At 51.2% G+C, this 15,188-nt stretch overlaps 1 protein-coding gene across 4 annotated transcripts in view; it reads left to right on the top strand.

Moving 5' to 3' along the window:
• PIP5K1C (phosphatidylinositol-4-phosphate 5-kinase type 1 gamma) overlaps window positions 1–10,795 on the top strand; it is a 73,610-nt gene extending 62,815 nt beyond the window's left edge. For 2 of the 4 annotated variants that reach the window (XM_044998413.1, XM_044998415.1), the window contains 5 exons: window positions 308–446; window positions 678–710; window positions 5,136–5,240; window positions 5,653–5,785; window positions 10,403–10,795. In XM_044998413.1, coding sequence (XP_044854348.1) covers window positions 308–446; window positions 678–710; window positions 5,136–5,240; window positions 5,653–5,785; window positions 10,403–10,405 — 413 coding nt within the window. In that variant the 3' untranslated portion in view covers window positions 10,406–10,795. Of the gene's footprint in view, window positions 1–304; window positions 447–677; window positions 711–5,135; window positions 5,241–5,652; window positions 5,786–10,402 lie in introns of all 4 variants that reach the window. The other 2 variants (XM_044998412.1, XM_044998414.1) reach the window with 1 other exon arrangement.
• The last annotated feature ends 4,393 nt before the right edge of the window (window positions 10,796–15,188 follow it).

Raw genomic sequence — 15,188 nt, 5'->3', positions numbered from 1 at the left:
TTTCAGCCCGGAGGCTCTGTACTGGCGGAGTTGGGAGTGAAGCTCCGTGGTAGGGCTGTTCTGAGGAAGTGCTGAGCCCTCACCTAGCTCAAGTCAGCGCTGTTAGTCACTTTTGTGACCACCCTCAAACACCTCCACAGGTGCACAGCATTTCAGACTGCCCACTACCCGTGTGGATCCCAGGGGTGGTGCAGCAGACTGACATGGTTTCAGCAGCTGGCTGGAGACAGGCCAGTGTTGCTTGTATTTAACTCATTCAGCCTGTTTTTTCCTGTCGTCTTTCTGCTCTTGGTCTTGGGCATAGCAGGAAGGCCGGACCTGCTACCCTGCACTCCCCCTTCCTTCGAAGAAGCAACCACAGCCTCCATAGCAACGACGCTCTCTTCAACATCGCTCTCTGTTCCTGAGCGGTCTCCCTCGGAGACCTCTGAGCAGCCCAGGTACAGGTAAGGGCGGTGTTCTTAATCTGGGTATCCTAGGGTTAGCCTCTGCCCTGCAAATCAGCATGGAGTGCGACCAGCTGATTCTAGTTAAACCGCTCCCGGGAGTGAGGAATGTGTTTTCGGGATTGATTATTGCTGTCAAGTAGAACAGCCCCTTGAGGGAAGGCTTTTTTTACATTTTTTTTTTAAATCCCCCCCACTCGGATAAACTTGGTTTTTGGTTTGTCTCCGCAGGAGGCGCACACACTCCTCAGGGCAGGATGGCAGGTAAGACGTCCTTTTGTGCTGTAGAAACATGTCCAGAAATCCCCCTCAACTGAGTAAAAGCAACCACAGTGCCAAGGCCTGTACACCACTTCAGGCCTGTTTTGAGAGCTTAAGTGGGATTTCAGTGGTGCGTAGACTTTGTGCTGGGCCTCTTCTGCAGAGACAAGTGAATTTCTCCCTCTGTGATACGAATAGTCCCCAGCTCTTATCTAGCAGTTCTCATCAGTAGATCTCATAGCACTTTACAAGGGAGGTCAGTATCATTACCCCTATCTTACAGATGGGGAAACTGAGGCCCCAGGAGGTGAATGGACTTGCCCAAGGTCACCCTGAAGTTAGTGGCAGAGCTGCCCAGGTGGATAGAAAGCTGGTTAGATTATTGGGCTCAAGGGGTAGTTATCAATGTCTAGTTGGCAGCCGGTATCAAGCGGAGTGCCCCAAGGGTCGGTCCTGGGGCTGGTTTTGTTCAATATCATCATTAATGATCTGGAGGATGGCGTGGACTGCACCCTCAGCAAGCTTGCAGATGACACTAAACTGGGAGGAGTGGTTGATACGCTGGAGGGTAGGGATAGGATCCAGAGGGACCTAGACAAATTAGAGGGTTGGGCCAAAAGAAATCTGATGAGGTTCAACAAGGACAAGTGCAGAGTCCTGCAATTAGGACGGAAGAATCCCATGCACTGCTACAGACTAGGGACCGAATGGCTGGGCAGCAGTTCTGCAGAAAAGGACCTAGGGGTTACAGTGGACGAGAAGCTGGATATGAGTCAACAGTGTGCCCTTGTTGCTAAGAAAGCTAATGGCATTTTGGGCTGTATAAATAGGGGCACTGCCAGCAGATTGAGGGATGTGATCATTACCCTCTATTCGGCACTGGTGAGGCCTCATCTGGAGTATTGTGTCCAGTATTGGGCCCCACACTACAAGAAGGATGTGGAAAAATTGGAAAGAGTCCAGCGGAGGGCAACAAAAATGATTAGGGGGCTGGAGCACATGACTTACAAGGAGAGAGTGAGGGATCTGGGATTGTTTAGTCTGCAGAAGAAAAGAGTGAGGGGGGATTTGATAGCTGCTTTCAACTACCTGAAAGGGGGTTCCAAAGAGGATGGCTCTAGACTGTTCTCAGTGGTACCAGATGACAGAACAAGGAGCAATGGTCTCAAGTTGCAGTGGGGGAGGTCTAGGTTGGATATTAGGAAAAACTTTTTCACTAGGAGGGTGGTGAAGCACTGGAATGGGTTCCCTAGGGAGGTGGTGGAATCTCCTTCCTTAGAGGTTTAAGGTCAGGCTTGACAAAGCCCTGGCTGGGATGATTTAGTTGGGGATTGGCCCTACTTTGAGCAGGGGGTTGGACTAGATACCTCCTGAGGTCCCTTCCAACCCTGAGATTCTATGATTGATCCTGATCTAGTGCCGTAGTCACTGAAAGGCAGGCGTATCCCTCTTGCGTGCAAACTGTTGCCTCTGTACAATGGTGCTGGATGCTGTCTGATTTTCAAGAGATACTGAGCACCCCTAGCTCCCACTGATGTACGCTGGGAGTGGTGCTCACTCTCAGCATTTCTGGGAGTTCAGCCCTCCGTTCTTCCAGCGGTGTGTGGCGGGGAGCTGCTGACAAAGTGGGCAGAATTCCCCTGTTCCTTAGAGGATACCTTTATTCTAAGATCTTTCTTTGGATGCTACTATCCTAAATTATTCTGGAATATTCTCACACTGGTAACACTGGCAGCAGTGTCTGCATGCTGGAGCAGAGGAATCGGAGTCAGGACTCCTGAGCTCTGTTGCCAGCTCTGCCCCAAACTTGCTGTGATCCCTTGAGCAAGTTAAAGGCCAACGTTTCCAAATACTGCCTCTGATCCTGGGTCCTTCAGGTTTTGGGTGCCCAACGCGCCATAGGAAGTGCCAGCCTGGATCAGACCCCAGGCCCATCCAACCCAGTGTTCTTTCGCTGACAGTTGACAGCAACCAGAGCACAAGATTGTATCAATCCCTCCCCAAATTTGTTGTCATTCATTCGAACAACTCTGGATATTTTTATCTATATAAATGTCCAGTCCCACTTGCAATCTTGTCTTGGTCTTGCTAGTGGCCCAGGGCCTGCTTTTCCCAGGTGCTGTGGACCCACACCCATAGCTGAAGTAAGGGGGAGCTGTCAGGTACTCGACCCTTCTGAAAATCATACTTGAGATGTCTAATGACTTGGCACCTGAAAACTGGCAACCTGGGGGGAAACTCTTTTGAAAATGTGGACCCTTACCTCTGTGCCTCAGTCTCCCCATCAGTGAGACTTATGCCTATATACATTAGTCATAAAGGGGCTGAGGCTTAATGTTTGTGTGGAGAGCCCTTTGAGATCCTCTAAAAGTGCTGCAAGTACAAATGTATTAATACATGCTCAGAAAACGAACGGGACCGTACCCAGTTTGTTGAGGTTCTCTGTGTGCTGTATCTGGAGAATTCCCTCGGGGATTTTTAAAGAGCCATCGCTACAAGAAACAGCAAAGCTCCCAAGCTGAGTCCCACAGATCTATAGGAGCGCTCCCCCTGCTGGCTATTCAGTGTCCACTCCCTGACTCGCACTTCTCCAGGCACTGTGCTTTGCACAAGCACTGTCAAGTGAGCAAACGGGGAGCGACAGTATCTTCAGGTATCTCTTACAAATCCAGGACACTGTAAATAACTTTCTTCCCCAGCTGATTGTGTCCTGCACTTGGCAAACGTTGACCCCTCCCACGAAGACCATCGAGCGAATAATCTATTCTAAGGCCATGTCTGTTCTGCAGGGTCCTTAGCAGCATAGCTATGCCAGCATAAATCCGTAGTGTAGATGCAGCCTACAGTGGCAGAAGGGGCTTTTCCCTCATGGTAGGACCACCTCCTCCCCAAGTGATGGTAGCTAAATCAGTGGAAAGCATTCTTCCATCGACCTAGCTGCGTTTACACCGGGATTAGGTTGGCCTAGCTTCAGTGCTCATGGCTGTGGGTGGGGAGGGGACGTTGGTTTGTTTTAGTTGATTTTTTTTCCTCCACACCCCTGACTGGTGTAGCTATGTGTAGCCCAGGCCTAAGCCTCTCTAAAATAGGCAGTCACTTGAATAATATTATGAGCTGGGTGAAACCTCATTATGGGTTGAGTTAAAACCTTATTGAGATTGATAGGTGTGAATGCATCCTTCAACTGACATATCTGTAAGGATAAGCCCCCACCTAGGACAAAAAGAGTGTGAGAACCCCCAGGAGGTTTTTGCTGATGTTTTGTGGGGCGGGGGAAGGCAGAACACGGGACCAGAGAAACACAGACAGCAGGAAGGAGCAGCTGAAAGTGCCATGTCTGACCCTGGAAGAAACTTGGGAAGAGGGATTTGGGCCAGAGGTGCAGGCTGAAAAGAGTGTTCTTGGTGCTGTGTGCAAAAGCAACTGTTTCCTGGTATTTGATTCCTTCTGTGTTCAGAGACACGGGACTTTATATATTGTCTGTAAAGGAAGAAAACTGCAGCAAAGAAACACCTGACTATCACCAATTGCTGTTCCCAACTGGAACGTCCCCATCACCCCACACTGTGACTAGCCACTTTGGATTGAAAAGGGGCAATGGTACCATAACACATGAAACAGCAGACAATCCACAGACACACAGCTCTCCCTAGGGTTACAGGTGTATAATCTAGTCTGGACTACGTCATTCCCAGGGTTGTGAGTTCAATCCTTGAGGGGGCCATTTAGGGATCTGGGGCAAAAATCTGTCTGGGGGTTGGTCCTGCTTTGAGCAGGGGGTTGGACTAGATACCCCCTGAGGTCCCTTCCAACCTGGTATTCTATGATTCTGTGATTCACCTTTAGTACCTGTGCACATCTTTGCATGGCAGGAAACACAGAAGTGGGCAAGGAGCTTCAGCACACCTGGAGTGTTGATAATGCAGCATGAGTCAGCTGTGCAGCTCCTTCCTCCATCCCACCTTCCTCTGCTTTCCTCACCTACAGCAGGCAGCTTCCTGCTGCTAGCCATCCTGAGATAAAGCAGGGTCTCCTGATGTCAACTGGCCTGCTCTAGCTAATCCTGCTGCCCCCGTTCTCTCCTCCCCGGCCACAGAACTTGGAAGGGATTGACCCTCTGGGTTGGGAAGCTAGGCTGTCAAAAACGATTGTCCCAAGGACCAGACACTAGGAGATTCTGACTACAGGAGCTAGTGTAGCTGTGTTACACGTGTGCTGTGCAACTGCCCATGGGTGGCGTGCTGGCCACTTCTGTTGCAGAAGGCTGCCATTTGCCACATCCAGTCTAGTGCTGCTGCAGTATGGGAGGCTGTTGCTTTTCTGCCGTAAAGCAGACTTCCGGTGCTCTGGTATTGGAGAACCTGAGAACTGGGTGGAAGAGACAATGTGAAACAGAGCAGATAGGCTCATGTACCTTTGGCTTTGCAGGTCTCACGAGGAGGTTCGGGTTGAGGAGGAACTCCAGCAGATAACCGTAGAGCTGGAAAGCAAATGTGACGTTGAGATCATAGCTCCTGAGGAAGACGACAAAGGGCAAGTGTCATTGTGGAAAATACAGGAGTTGCTGTTGGTATTGGCCATGAAGAAATGCTAATTCCTGCCTCTAATCCTATGCCACTGCTGCTTCAGCGCAGCTCCTCCAGGTGCTGGCCAGGTTATGGCATTCCTGGGTCTGGAAGGGGCTGATGTCTCCATCTTAGCTTTGAGATGCACGAGGACTGATTTGCTCTGGGTACCAAACTTCCAAACGCGTAGGTGCCTCACCCAGGGTGCTGAGTGATTCTGCTGCTAACCCCACATTGATCTGCACCTTAGCGCTGGCGAGCAGTGCTGGTGTCCAGATTTGCAGTCTCCTGACCCCTTCAGCTCCCCTGGAGTAAATCAGATTAGCTCCATCCTTTTTTGATAAAAGAAGCTGGCCTCATGTTCTTTGCTTCTTACCCAGGGAGGCAGCCTCTTCAGCCTGTGCCATCGCAACAGCCACAGCTACAATCGAAGTGGAAACAGCCAGCCAGGCCTCGGAACCAGCCAGCCAGGCTTCAGATGAAGATGATGTGCCAGTCGCAGACATATACTTTGTAAGATACTCTATCTGCTTAATCCATTTTACACCCGTCAAGTGTGTTCATGCAGCGTTGTAGCTAGATACGAGGTACCAAAGCAGCAGCTGAAGGAAAATAGTCTAACCTGGGTAATGCATGTCCTGTGGAGCTGAAACACATGGCTGTCAGTCGCCTGTGCACTCATTGGTTAGATGGAAAGGTTTTAAATCCCAGTAACTTCGGTTTCACCCGTTGCTAACTCAAACATAGCACGTGCTCAAGCACAGGGGAGAGAGGGGCATTGCTATTTCAGTGTACATTGTAGACATGCCTGTCCACCACATGAGCGACTTTGCTACCGACATGCACAAGTCTCTGATGGGCTTAAACAAGCCAGCTCTCCATATCTGGGAACCTGTCGCATCGAACATAGTTACCCTGCGAGTTCTCTTTCCTCCCCACCAAGCAGAATTCATTGTTTCTCTCCCTGAAAAGATGAGGCTTCAGATCCTGTTCTTTCCTCGCAGCCTCCTGGAGACAGGCCAGGAAGTTACTGTGCTGGCTGACCTCAGAGGTCTGTGGTGAACTCTGGTTTTTCCTTTCCCTGCAGGCAGATGCGTTAGATGGTGCAGTGGAAATCTAGTACTGAGGCAGGGAGTAAGTGAGGCGGTTGCCGGGTTGGCAGCAGAGTGCGGAGTATCTCTGAGCTGTATCCCTCCATCAGCTCTCGCAATGTCTGAGCACCTGCTGGAGACGTGAGAGAGAGGAGACTTCTAGCCATGTGTATCTCCTCTCTGAACTACCAAAGGCCAACAAGGAGAGGTGGAGGCACACTGCCTGCTGACACCTTCAGCCTTGCATTGATGCTAGTTTTGGTTGCAGTGGAGTTACAGCAGGGAGGAGCTGTGTCCTGCAATTTGGCACGTCCATAGAAACAGAGATCACCCTAAAGTGGGTACCTCAAACACAGCATATCCTAGAACATTCATGCATCACATTGTGGCTTTCCTTGTGCTCGTGACTCCACTGCAGAATTGCTCATTCATTGCTGAGTAATTTGGACAGCTCCAGGGAGCTGCAGGAGGAATTGGCTCAGTTTTAAAAGCTTGTCTGTTTTGGTTTTTTATGCATGTGATTCAAAATGCAAACAGCTTTCCCTAACATTTGCTGCTCTTTATTTGCCTGTGGATGGCAGCTGAGTGTGAGCTGCCTTCTGGTAACTGCCCTTCTCATTAGGAAGTGAGGTTCAGCCCCCGCATCCCCCCACCGCCTGGCCATAGACAAGCCTGTTGGGATGGATGGGTTGGTGTGCTGTGCCTAGCCATGTGCACAAATCTTGTAACCCATCATCAGCATTTCATACCTCATCTGAGCCCTCTGGCTTTGCGTTGCCGTGTGTAGTGTGCTGTGATGTCTCTCCGAACTACCGAGGTGAAGGGAAATGCACCAAGTTTTAGTCCCCGCTGGCTCTCACCTAGGAAAACTGCTTAAGCGGCAACTCAAGCAAGCAGCCGAGCATGATGCAGGTTAGGCCTGGCTGCCCTCTCCAATAGCTAGCTGCATTCTGGGGGTAATCTGAAGGCAGGCTTGGACCAGAGGAGAAGTCAGAGTCACAAGGGAGCATAAACTCACCTTTGGGGGAGATCTGCTTTCCAGTGCTTAAAGCAGCAACAGCGGGGGGTGGGGATGCACTTTCTCTCCCTACTCACTGCAGGGGTGTGGCTGGGCATGGGGCTCGGCTGTTCCCATGCATGGCTCCCCTGCCAGCTAATCCTTTCAGACCTGGAGATGCCCAGCCCCTTGGTTGCTTTCTCTTTCATCCTTTCTTTCACTTCATCCTTTCTCCTCTGTTTCCTTTCTCACCTCACTTGCCCTGGTGCCATCCAGTTCACGGATGGGAGGTACTGGATTTACTCTCCCCGCCAGCGCAGACTCCGAGCCGCCTCGTTTTCCTCTGGGACTGTAAGTGAACACGCTAGCACGCCAGGGAGCCAGGCTGCAGCTTTGAAACACTGGGCTCAAGCAAAGGCCAAGCAGCTCCCTCTCTCGTGGATGGCCCAGGGGCTAGTTCTGTTTTGTGGGGTGTAGACACAGCCTGCATGGCCAGCGAGCCCCTGATTAGCGAGGAGTTACCCTCTACAACCTCTTACAAAGGCATCCGATGAACCCCTGCTAATGGAGCTGACTGAGTGTGTCTCCCTCCTTCCTGCCCCCCTTTTTCTAGACCAGTTATGAAACTGACTGAATTTAACCAAGTGCTTTATCATTAACCCTTTGTGCCAGCATGTTTGGCAACATCTGCCATTAACGTAAACATGGCCCCATATTTACACGTCACGCTGGGCCGAGTCCTCCTGGTAGCCACGTAGGCTGGAACGCCAGAGCTGGATTCCAGGAGACGTCACTCGGCCGGTATGAAGCTGAGGATAAAATCCAGCTACAAACACGGCCCTTTGGCCCTTAGGACACTGGCTGATTGCCAGGTGTCTAATGCACTGACCAGGTTCTGCAGCGTTAGAGGCTCTAAGAGGGAAACTGCTGGGTACGCCAGCCTAGGGTGAAGGGCCTTCCCTGCCTGCAGTGGGCTGTGTGCCCTTGGGAGAATCACGTCACCTTATCACTTGTCTTCCCCCTTTATAAACCTGGGATAATTGTTCCCTCTCCAAGTCGTCTGTCCAAAGGGACTGTTTAATGGGGGGTGGTATTCCCAGCCCCTCCTCTGCTGTGGGGGAGGCTGGGGGCACTAAGCAGACCGGATGTAGGTGGTGAGCAACGTGCAGACTGAGCCCAGCAAGATGAGGGGGGGAGGAGCTAGAGAGTTGAGAGAGAATCGTTAATCTCTTCTCCCTCACACCCGTTTTGCCCCCATTTACTGTAGTAGGAAGTCCCAGCACTGAGGGGGTTAACTGTAGCCCACACTCTGAACGCTTCTCCTCTCTGTCACCACACAGCACAGACCCACTTCTGTAGCAGCTGTCGCTAGACACCTGCTCCTGATGCTCCTGGAAGGTGGGTGGTGGAGGTCAGGGCTCGCCCCGCCAGAGCAGTAATGGGGAACGGAGGATCGGGAGCAGGGGGACGGGGCTCCGGGGGCTCTAGCACAGCGCTTCAAGCTTCAGCTCCAGATCCTGGTGCCCCCTCCCGGCGGAACCTGCCATTATCCGGGGAGTTGAGTGTAGCAGACCCCGCGCCCCAGTGCTCCAAAGCTCGACTGGCTGGTTGTAGCTGTACGTCGTAGACCCAGTGCCAACCCTGCTTCCTTTACCTCGCGCCTTCAGACACCGCTGCGGGACACGCAACTGACTGCCAGTGAAAGTGGCTCCCCCTTGAACTGTGCCTTGCCCTGCATTCGACTGCAAGTCTCTCCCTGCTCACCTGGAAGCAGAATCTGTCGCATTAATGCAGTTCTGGGGTAGCTACGTCCCTGGATCCTTCCCCAAAACAATCCAGTTCTGTGTTGCCTCCTTTGTCATCCTCAGTCCCTGTTCTCCATTTCCCTGCTGTTTCCAATCGATAACTAACCAGCTCCTCCTCATGGTCCAACATGATCTAACCCTGCACTTCCACCGCCTTGCTTGGCACATCAGCACGAGGGGGGACAAACAGTGCCATAAAAGCTCCCTTAACTTTAAAGTGACAGTAACATCCAGCATATGCAGATGTGACTGCAGCTGAAGGTGTGGGGAAAGAATGGTCTTGTGGGTAAAATGCAGCACTGGGAGCCAGAGAGCTGGGGTCTAATTCCAGCTCTGCCACTGACCTGCTGTGGGACTTAGGCAAGTCACTTAGCTTTTTGTGCCTCGGTTCCCCATCTGTCATTGGGGGCTGGGGCTGGCCTTGCAGGAGCTTTGAGGCTTAATTAATGCCTTGAAAGCTCTTTGAGATGCTCCCATGGAAGTGGAAAGTGTTGCCATCTGCCCTGCAGCTGAACAGAGATTTCCATTTTAGCAGCGCTGCTAGCGGCTCTCCCAGCCGTTGTTAGGGGCTCAGGTACGTATGGAGGATGAGGAAGGCTCCTTTGCTGAAGTCTCGTTGTAAGATCAGTTCTCTTCCTCTGGGTGTACAGCTGTTCTTACTGGATTTTCCTGCTCTCTCTATTTTCTCCTCTTCTCTCCCTCACTCCCTGCTCTGCCGCTGCTCTTCTTGCACTGTCTCTGGCCACTCTGGCAGCCCACAGACGAGAGGAGTTGGGTTTACTCCCCGCTCCACTATAGCACTCAAGTCCACTCTGTCTCCGATGAGGAGAGCGATACAGTAAGTGTTCAAGAAAGCTTTGATGGGTGCCCAGGGGGGCGAGCTCTGAATGTGGGCTGCGGTGCCAGCATGAGGTTCGGGGCTCTGGGCCTCGGCTTGGCTTCCGCAGCGGGTGGCGCTTGCATGGCTGGGGTAGTCCTGCTGCATCTTAGATTGGCTCTTTGGCAGCAGGCAAGAGCTACTGTGTAGCCAGAAACCGGGTTCACCTCGACGACACTCCTGGTTGGTCTGTTGAATCGTTTCTAGTACAGTCAAACCTCAGATCTAAATTGCCCTGTTACCTGGGGGCACAGAGTGAGCGTGGGTCTCTCTCTGTATAGGTTACTTAGCAAAGCGTGACGGTAACTGAAATCAGCACAGCCACCATGGCTGCTAACCCCTCCTCCTTGCCTCTTCCAGTAATCTCTATGCAGACACTGAAGACCCAGAGAGCAGCGTTTCCCTCTGCAGGTTGATGTGTTCCCTTTCGTTGACACAGTCGTTCTGATGGGATGGGGATGAGCTTGCTGCACAGCTGGATCTGGGCACTGCGTGTCAGGCTGGAGTGAAACGCTCTCTAAACGTGTATTTATACCTATCCGAGACACGGACAGCAAAGAAACCTCCCACCCAGAGCGCCTGCGTAAAGCGGCCTGGGTAGTGACTGTTCCCGAACAGGCACCACTGCAGCTACCTACCCGTGTGTGATACTGTGAACCTTTGTAATTTTTAATCATGTATTTATTTCTTTTATCTTTGCACAGACACTGCACAAATGTGCTTTTTTTTAAACATTTAGTTTACTGCACTTTTTTTGGTTGTCATGTTCTATTTATGTGCTTCATCAAGAGTGTGAAACCTCACAGGAGACAGAGCAAATCTTCACTTGGGGGGGTCTGAGGAGGGCAGGTCCAGTCCTAGCTTCACTGATGAGGCGGCCGTGTGGTCTGACCCCCCAGACAACAGGACTGGGAGTCAGGAGGCCAGACTGTGTGACCTTGGGCAAGTCACTTTGCTACTCTGTGCCTCGGTTTCCACATGTGTGACTGTGGGTAATACCCACCTGGACCCTCAGATGAAAGGTGCTATGTGAATGCAATGTATTCGAGGCCAGTGATGAGAATTGCTCCTGTATTAAAGCAGTCTGAGTTAGACATGCCACTTGATCTGAATTTAGAAATTGCTAGTGACCGCTACAGTTAACTTGTTGATCTGTATGGGAGAAGCAAAAACACCCTTGGCTGTAATGACATGGCTTCTTGGCCTGGCTCTCGTCTGGGCGTTGGAGATGGTGGGGGCTCTGCCTTCACCATGAACTGTGCTGCTCGGTGGTGGGCTGGAGATCTGCTGGCAGACTGATATTCTGGAAGGCTGCTGCCTCAGCCATGGGGCGTGGAAGGAGGAGAACTGTGTGACCTGCAGCTGGGCATTGCAGGCTATTGAAGTCACTTAGCAGCAGCATGTTCATGACTCTATCTGATGCTTGAGCGTGTCAGAGGTTCATGTGTAAACCTTCATAGCTGAAACCGACACGCCACCCTTCCCCCATATTGAAGGAAGTCAGAGAATCCCAGCTGGAAGCATCTGTATTGGGCACGTGACACACATGCTATTGACGCACAGCCAGAGGAGGCCAGCTGTGGGATGTGGTCCCTGAGTCTCTGAGGCAGACAGCGCTGCTCTGTGCTTGAGGTGTCTGTAGACCAGACAAGATTTGGCTTCACTTAACCATGAAATGAACAAAGCAGTGACCTGGGGTTGACTTCAAGTTCCTCCTTGTGAGTGTAGGATACTGCAGCTGTAGGTCCTGACTTCTCTAGTGATCCCACCTCCTCTCCCATGAATTAGAAAGTCTTGACTGCAGAGAGGGCTTGGGCTTGTCTGTCCTCCTTGGACTCTAGTGTAAAGTGAGGGGTAAAGATCACTTTTTAATGCTGTTACATTCTTCAAACCTCTGTTCTCAAGCTTCCCTGTGCAGTAGCAGTGAGAGGATGTCCCCAGTCTACAGGCTAAGCACTGAAGAACTGGTACCGCAGTCTGGCCTGGCAGCACTCAGGACATATTGGGGAGGCAGGTTGGGTCGGTGGGAGTGTCAAAGCTTTTTTCCCAGGAGCTGCCAATGTTCTGAGGATCTTCAGCCGATGACTTTCTCTTCCTTTTTGAAATACCCGGAGCCTGCGTTTTCAATCCCTGCCCTGCGGAGGCTGAAGACTTGCACTCCCAATGTGTGCCGGGCTTTGTAGGAGCCATTACGCTGTTTGAGCTTCACCTTTATTGGTCTAGAATATCCTTTCTTTGGAACTCATGTGGGTTTAAAAGAACCCCTCTTCTCTCCTTAACGGCGGTGAAAACAAAGATGCTGTCATTACATCCATGAGTCAGGTGGCGAATCTGCTACAGAACTCTGGCAGGTTCCTAAAAGCTTTCTCAGAATCCTACATAGCCCCTTCTCTCATTGCACACAGGTGGAGGTACCGTCACTTGGGTATTGGGTGGTATCTAGTGCTGAGCCCAGGCTCACCTGGCGGTCTCCTCTCCAAAGAGAAGGCTGGCGAAGGAGCTAGGGAGGTGAACAATGCAGAGACTCCGTTACTGCTGAGTGCTAAAGGCAGAAGATTTCAGAACCCAGCTAAAAGTACAGCGCGACTTTTCAGAAGCACTGAGCAGCTCCAAGTCCAAATGAAGCCGGTGGGAGCTGCAGATGCTCAGCCCTGTGACAACCAAGCCCTTGATTTCAACATCAGGCAAACTAGGCTTTGGGAGGAGCAATGAAGATGAGCTAGGCCCATCTCTGACCAGCATTTCAGGGCTCTGAAAGGAAGATGCTTCCTTCCTGGTAATCAGATCCTTAGCCTTATGCCTTTAAAAGAAGATGCTGAAGTTTGGCATGATTCATGATTGCCCAAGAATAAAGATCAGGATTTTATTACTTTCAACCATTTGGAAGATCTCTGATCGGTTTATCCAGTCCACCTACTCCAGTCAGTATCTCTGCGGCAAAGACAAAGCATCTTCGGTGATGAAGTTTGCAGCTGTGGCGTTTCCTTGGTCTGCTCCCACATTAGAGGCTGAAGCCGAGAGCCTTGTTCTGTGATGTTGGAAAACTGACCTTGCTTCCTCCATTCCAGAAGTATTCCTTGATGTTCTCAGGCAGCTTCATCTGTGTAAATCTCCTGTTTTCAACCCTTTGCAGCAAGCAAGTATTTTAGGGTCTGTTATTGACTCTGAACGTCTTCTAAGGATTCAGCTACGCTGGGCATGCAAAAGAACATCGCCAAAAAACCCTTCCCCGGAGCCGCACTGCAGGGGGAGTTGGTCAGAAATAAACCATGTTGTTCACTTGCAGTCCCAGCCCCCAAAGCATTGTGCTGTGTTGTCTTGTCTGTTACAAGTTGCCCTGCAGGAGGCTTAAACTCCCATTTCTATAATGGGAGAGGCACCTGGCTGAAGGGAAGGACCCGTCGGGTATGTCTACATTGCAGTTAGACACCTGTGGTTGGCCCGTGCCAGGAGCTGTTTCACTGCAGTGTAGATGTTCCTGCTTGGGCTGCAGTCCAAGGTCTGGGACCGTCCCACCTCACAGGGTCCTAGAGCCTGGGCCTCAGCCGAAGCCTGAACGTCTACACTGCAGTTAGCCTCACAAGCCCAGGCCAGCTGGCACAGCCCAGCCATGGGAGTTTAACTGCAGTGTAGACATACCCTTGCGCTCAAAACAAGCTCCTCTTCCATCAATTGGACTCTTATTTCCTGCCTCCTGGACTTCAGCATAGTAGTTTTGCAAGGCTTAATCCTACAGTAGGTGGCATGAGGGAGCTCCCCGCTTCCAGATCTGGACTGGGGATAGCGGTTTGCTACTGTCAGTTACCTCTAGGGATGACACAGCCACTTCCTGTGGGGACGGGGAGGAGAGGGGTTGCATCACTCAATTCTGCCCTAGATCTACGGTGAGGCTTTGCACTGGGGGGAGGGAAGTGTTTGTAGAATTTCTCGGAGACTGTTTAAACAGCAGTCAGTCTGCTTCGCTCCAGCATGAGCCGGAGCCGGAGCCGTCCTACGTCACATTTGTTCTTGGGGTGGTATGAAAGTGGCACTCTTACATTTATTGTACCTACCAGGATTTTCATTGTTAGCTTCACTGTAGCTGACAGTTTGCTTACGAGCTATCGCCTGTTTCAAGATCTAGTCTGTTGTATCTTGGAAAGGAGGCATCTTGTTTCTTTTCCACTGAAATGTTAGTGGAACAATCCAGTGAGACCCTAGGCTTCAAAGTAGCTTCATGTCATTACTGTCCCACCATCATCCCTGCATCCTGCCTCTCTCACCTGCTCAAAGTGCGTGGTCATTGCTTCTGCTACGGCTGTTTCTGAGCTCTGGGGTAGGGGATTCCGAGGGGAGGGTCTCGTGCCAGACTACAGGGTGCGGAATGCACACGGGGGTGTAATTAAGACCCCACTTCAGTAAAGAAATGCAAAATGTTGACTGCCAAGGTGGCCTCTGGGCTGTTACTTGCTGGGTGTTCCATCCCAAGTCTGAGCCTTTCTTGAGCAGCTCCCGGGCGGGAGAAGCCTCAGTGTGAATGATTCAGCAGGCGCACCACCAAAACAAACTCCACTCCACTCCAGTGTGTTGTGTGTTCATTTGGGACCTTTCCAGAGGGAACAGGAGTAACAGCTTCTCCGGAGAAGACTCCAAATGTGAACTGTCACTGAAAATGAACAAACTGCAGAGACTGGTGCTCCAGAGAGACTCCTGGAACCCCCCAAAGCCCCAGGCTCTGCTAGGAGTCTGGGATCCATAGCTGTATCCTTTATTGCTGCTAGCAGTCAGTCACTGCAGGTATCCTGCTGTCACGCCCCCGCCAGTATCATCTGGGTGCGTGTGTCGAAATCCTGCAAAAAGATTTAATCTCCGCACTGAAGCTGGCATGGCTGTGATCCTTGATGGCAGCATGAGATGGCACAAACTCTGTGCTTGTCCCTGTCATCATCAGCCAGTTGACTCTTGAAACACATTCCAGCCTTTCCTTGTAGCAAAGAGCCTTCCCTGAGCAGCTAACCCAGCCCTGGTATCTTTTCTTCACACTCCCACCCAGCAGCATGGCCCACGGCTTTCAATGGAAAGGAGAGCTCAGACTTACTGGATCAGGTCTGAATTGTTTGAAGTCTACATTAGACCAAGTATAATATAGCTGCTGTGCATATTAGGT

The sequence above is a fragment of the Mauremys mutica genome, chromosome 24 (genome assembly GCF_020497125.1).
Source record: "Mauremys mutica isolate MM-2020 ecotype Southern chromosome 24, ASM2049712v1, whole genome shotgun sequence".
Classification (NCBI taxonomy): domain Eukaryota; kingdom Metazoa; phylum Chordata; order Testudines; family Geoemydidae; genus Mauremys; species Mauremys mutica.
Note: the sequence above shows the minus strand (reverse complement) of the source record. Positions and strands in the feature narration are given on the sequence as shown.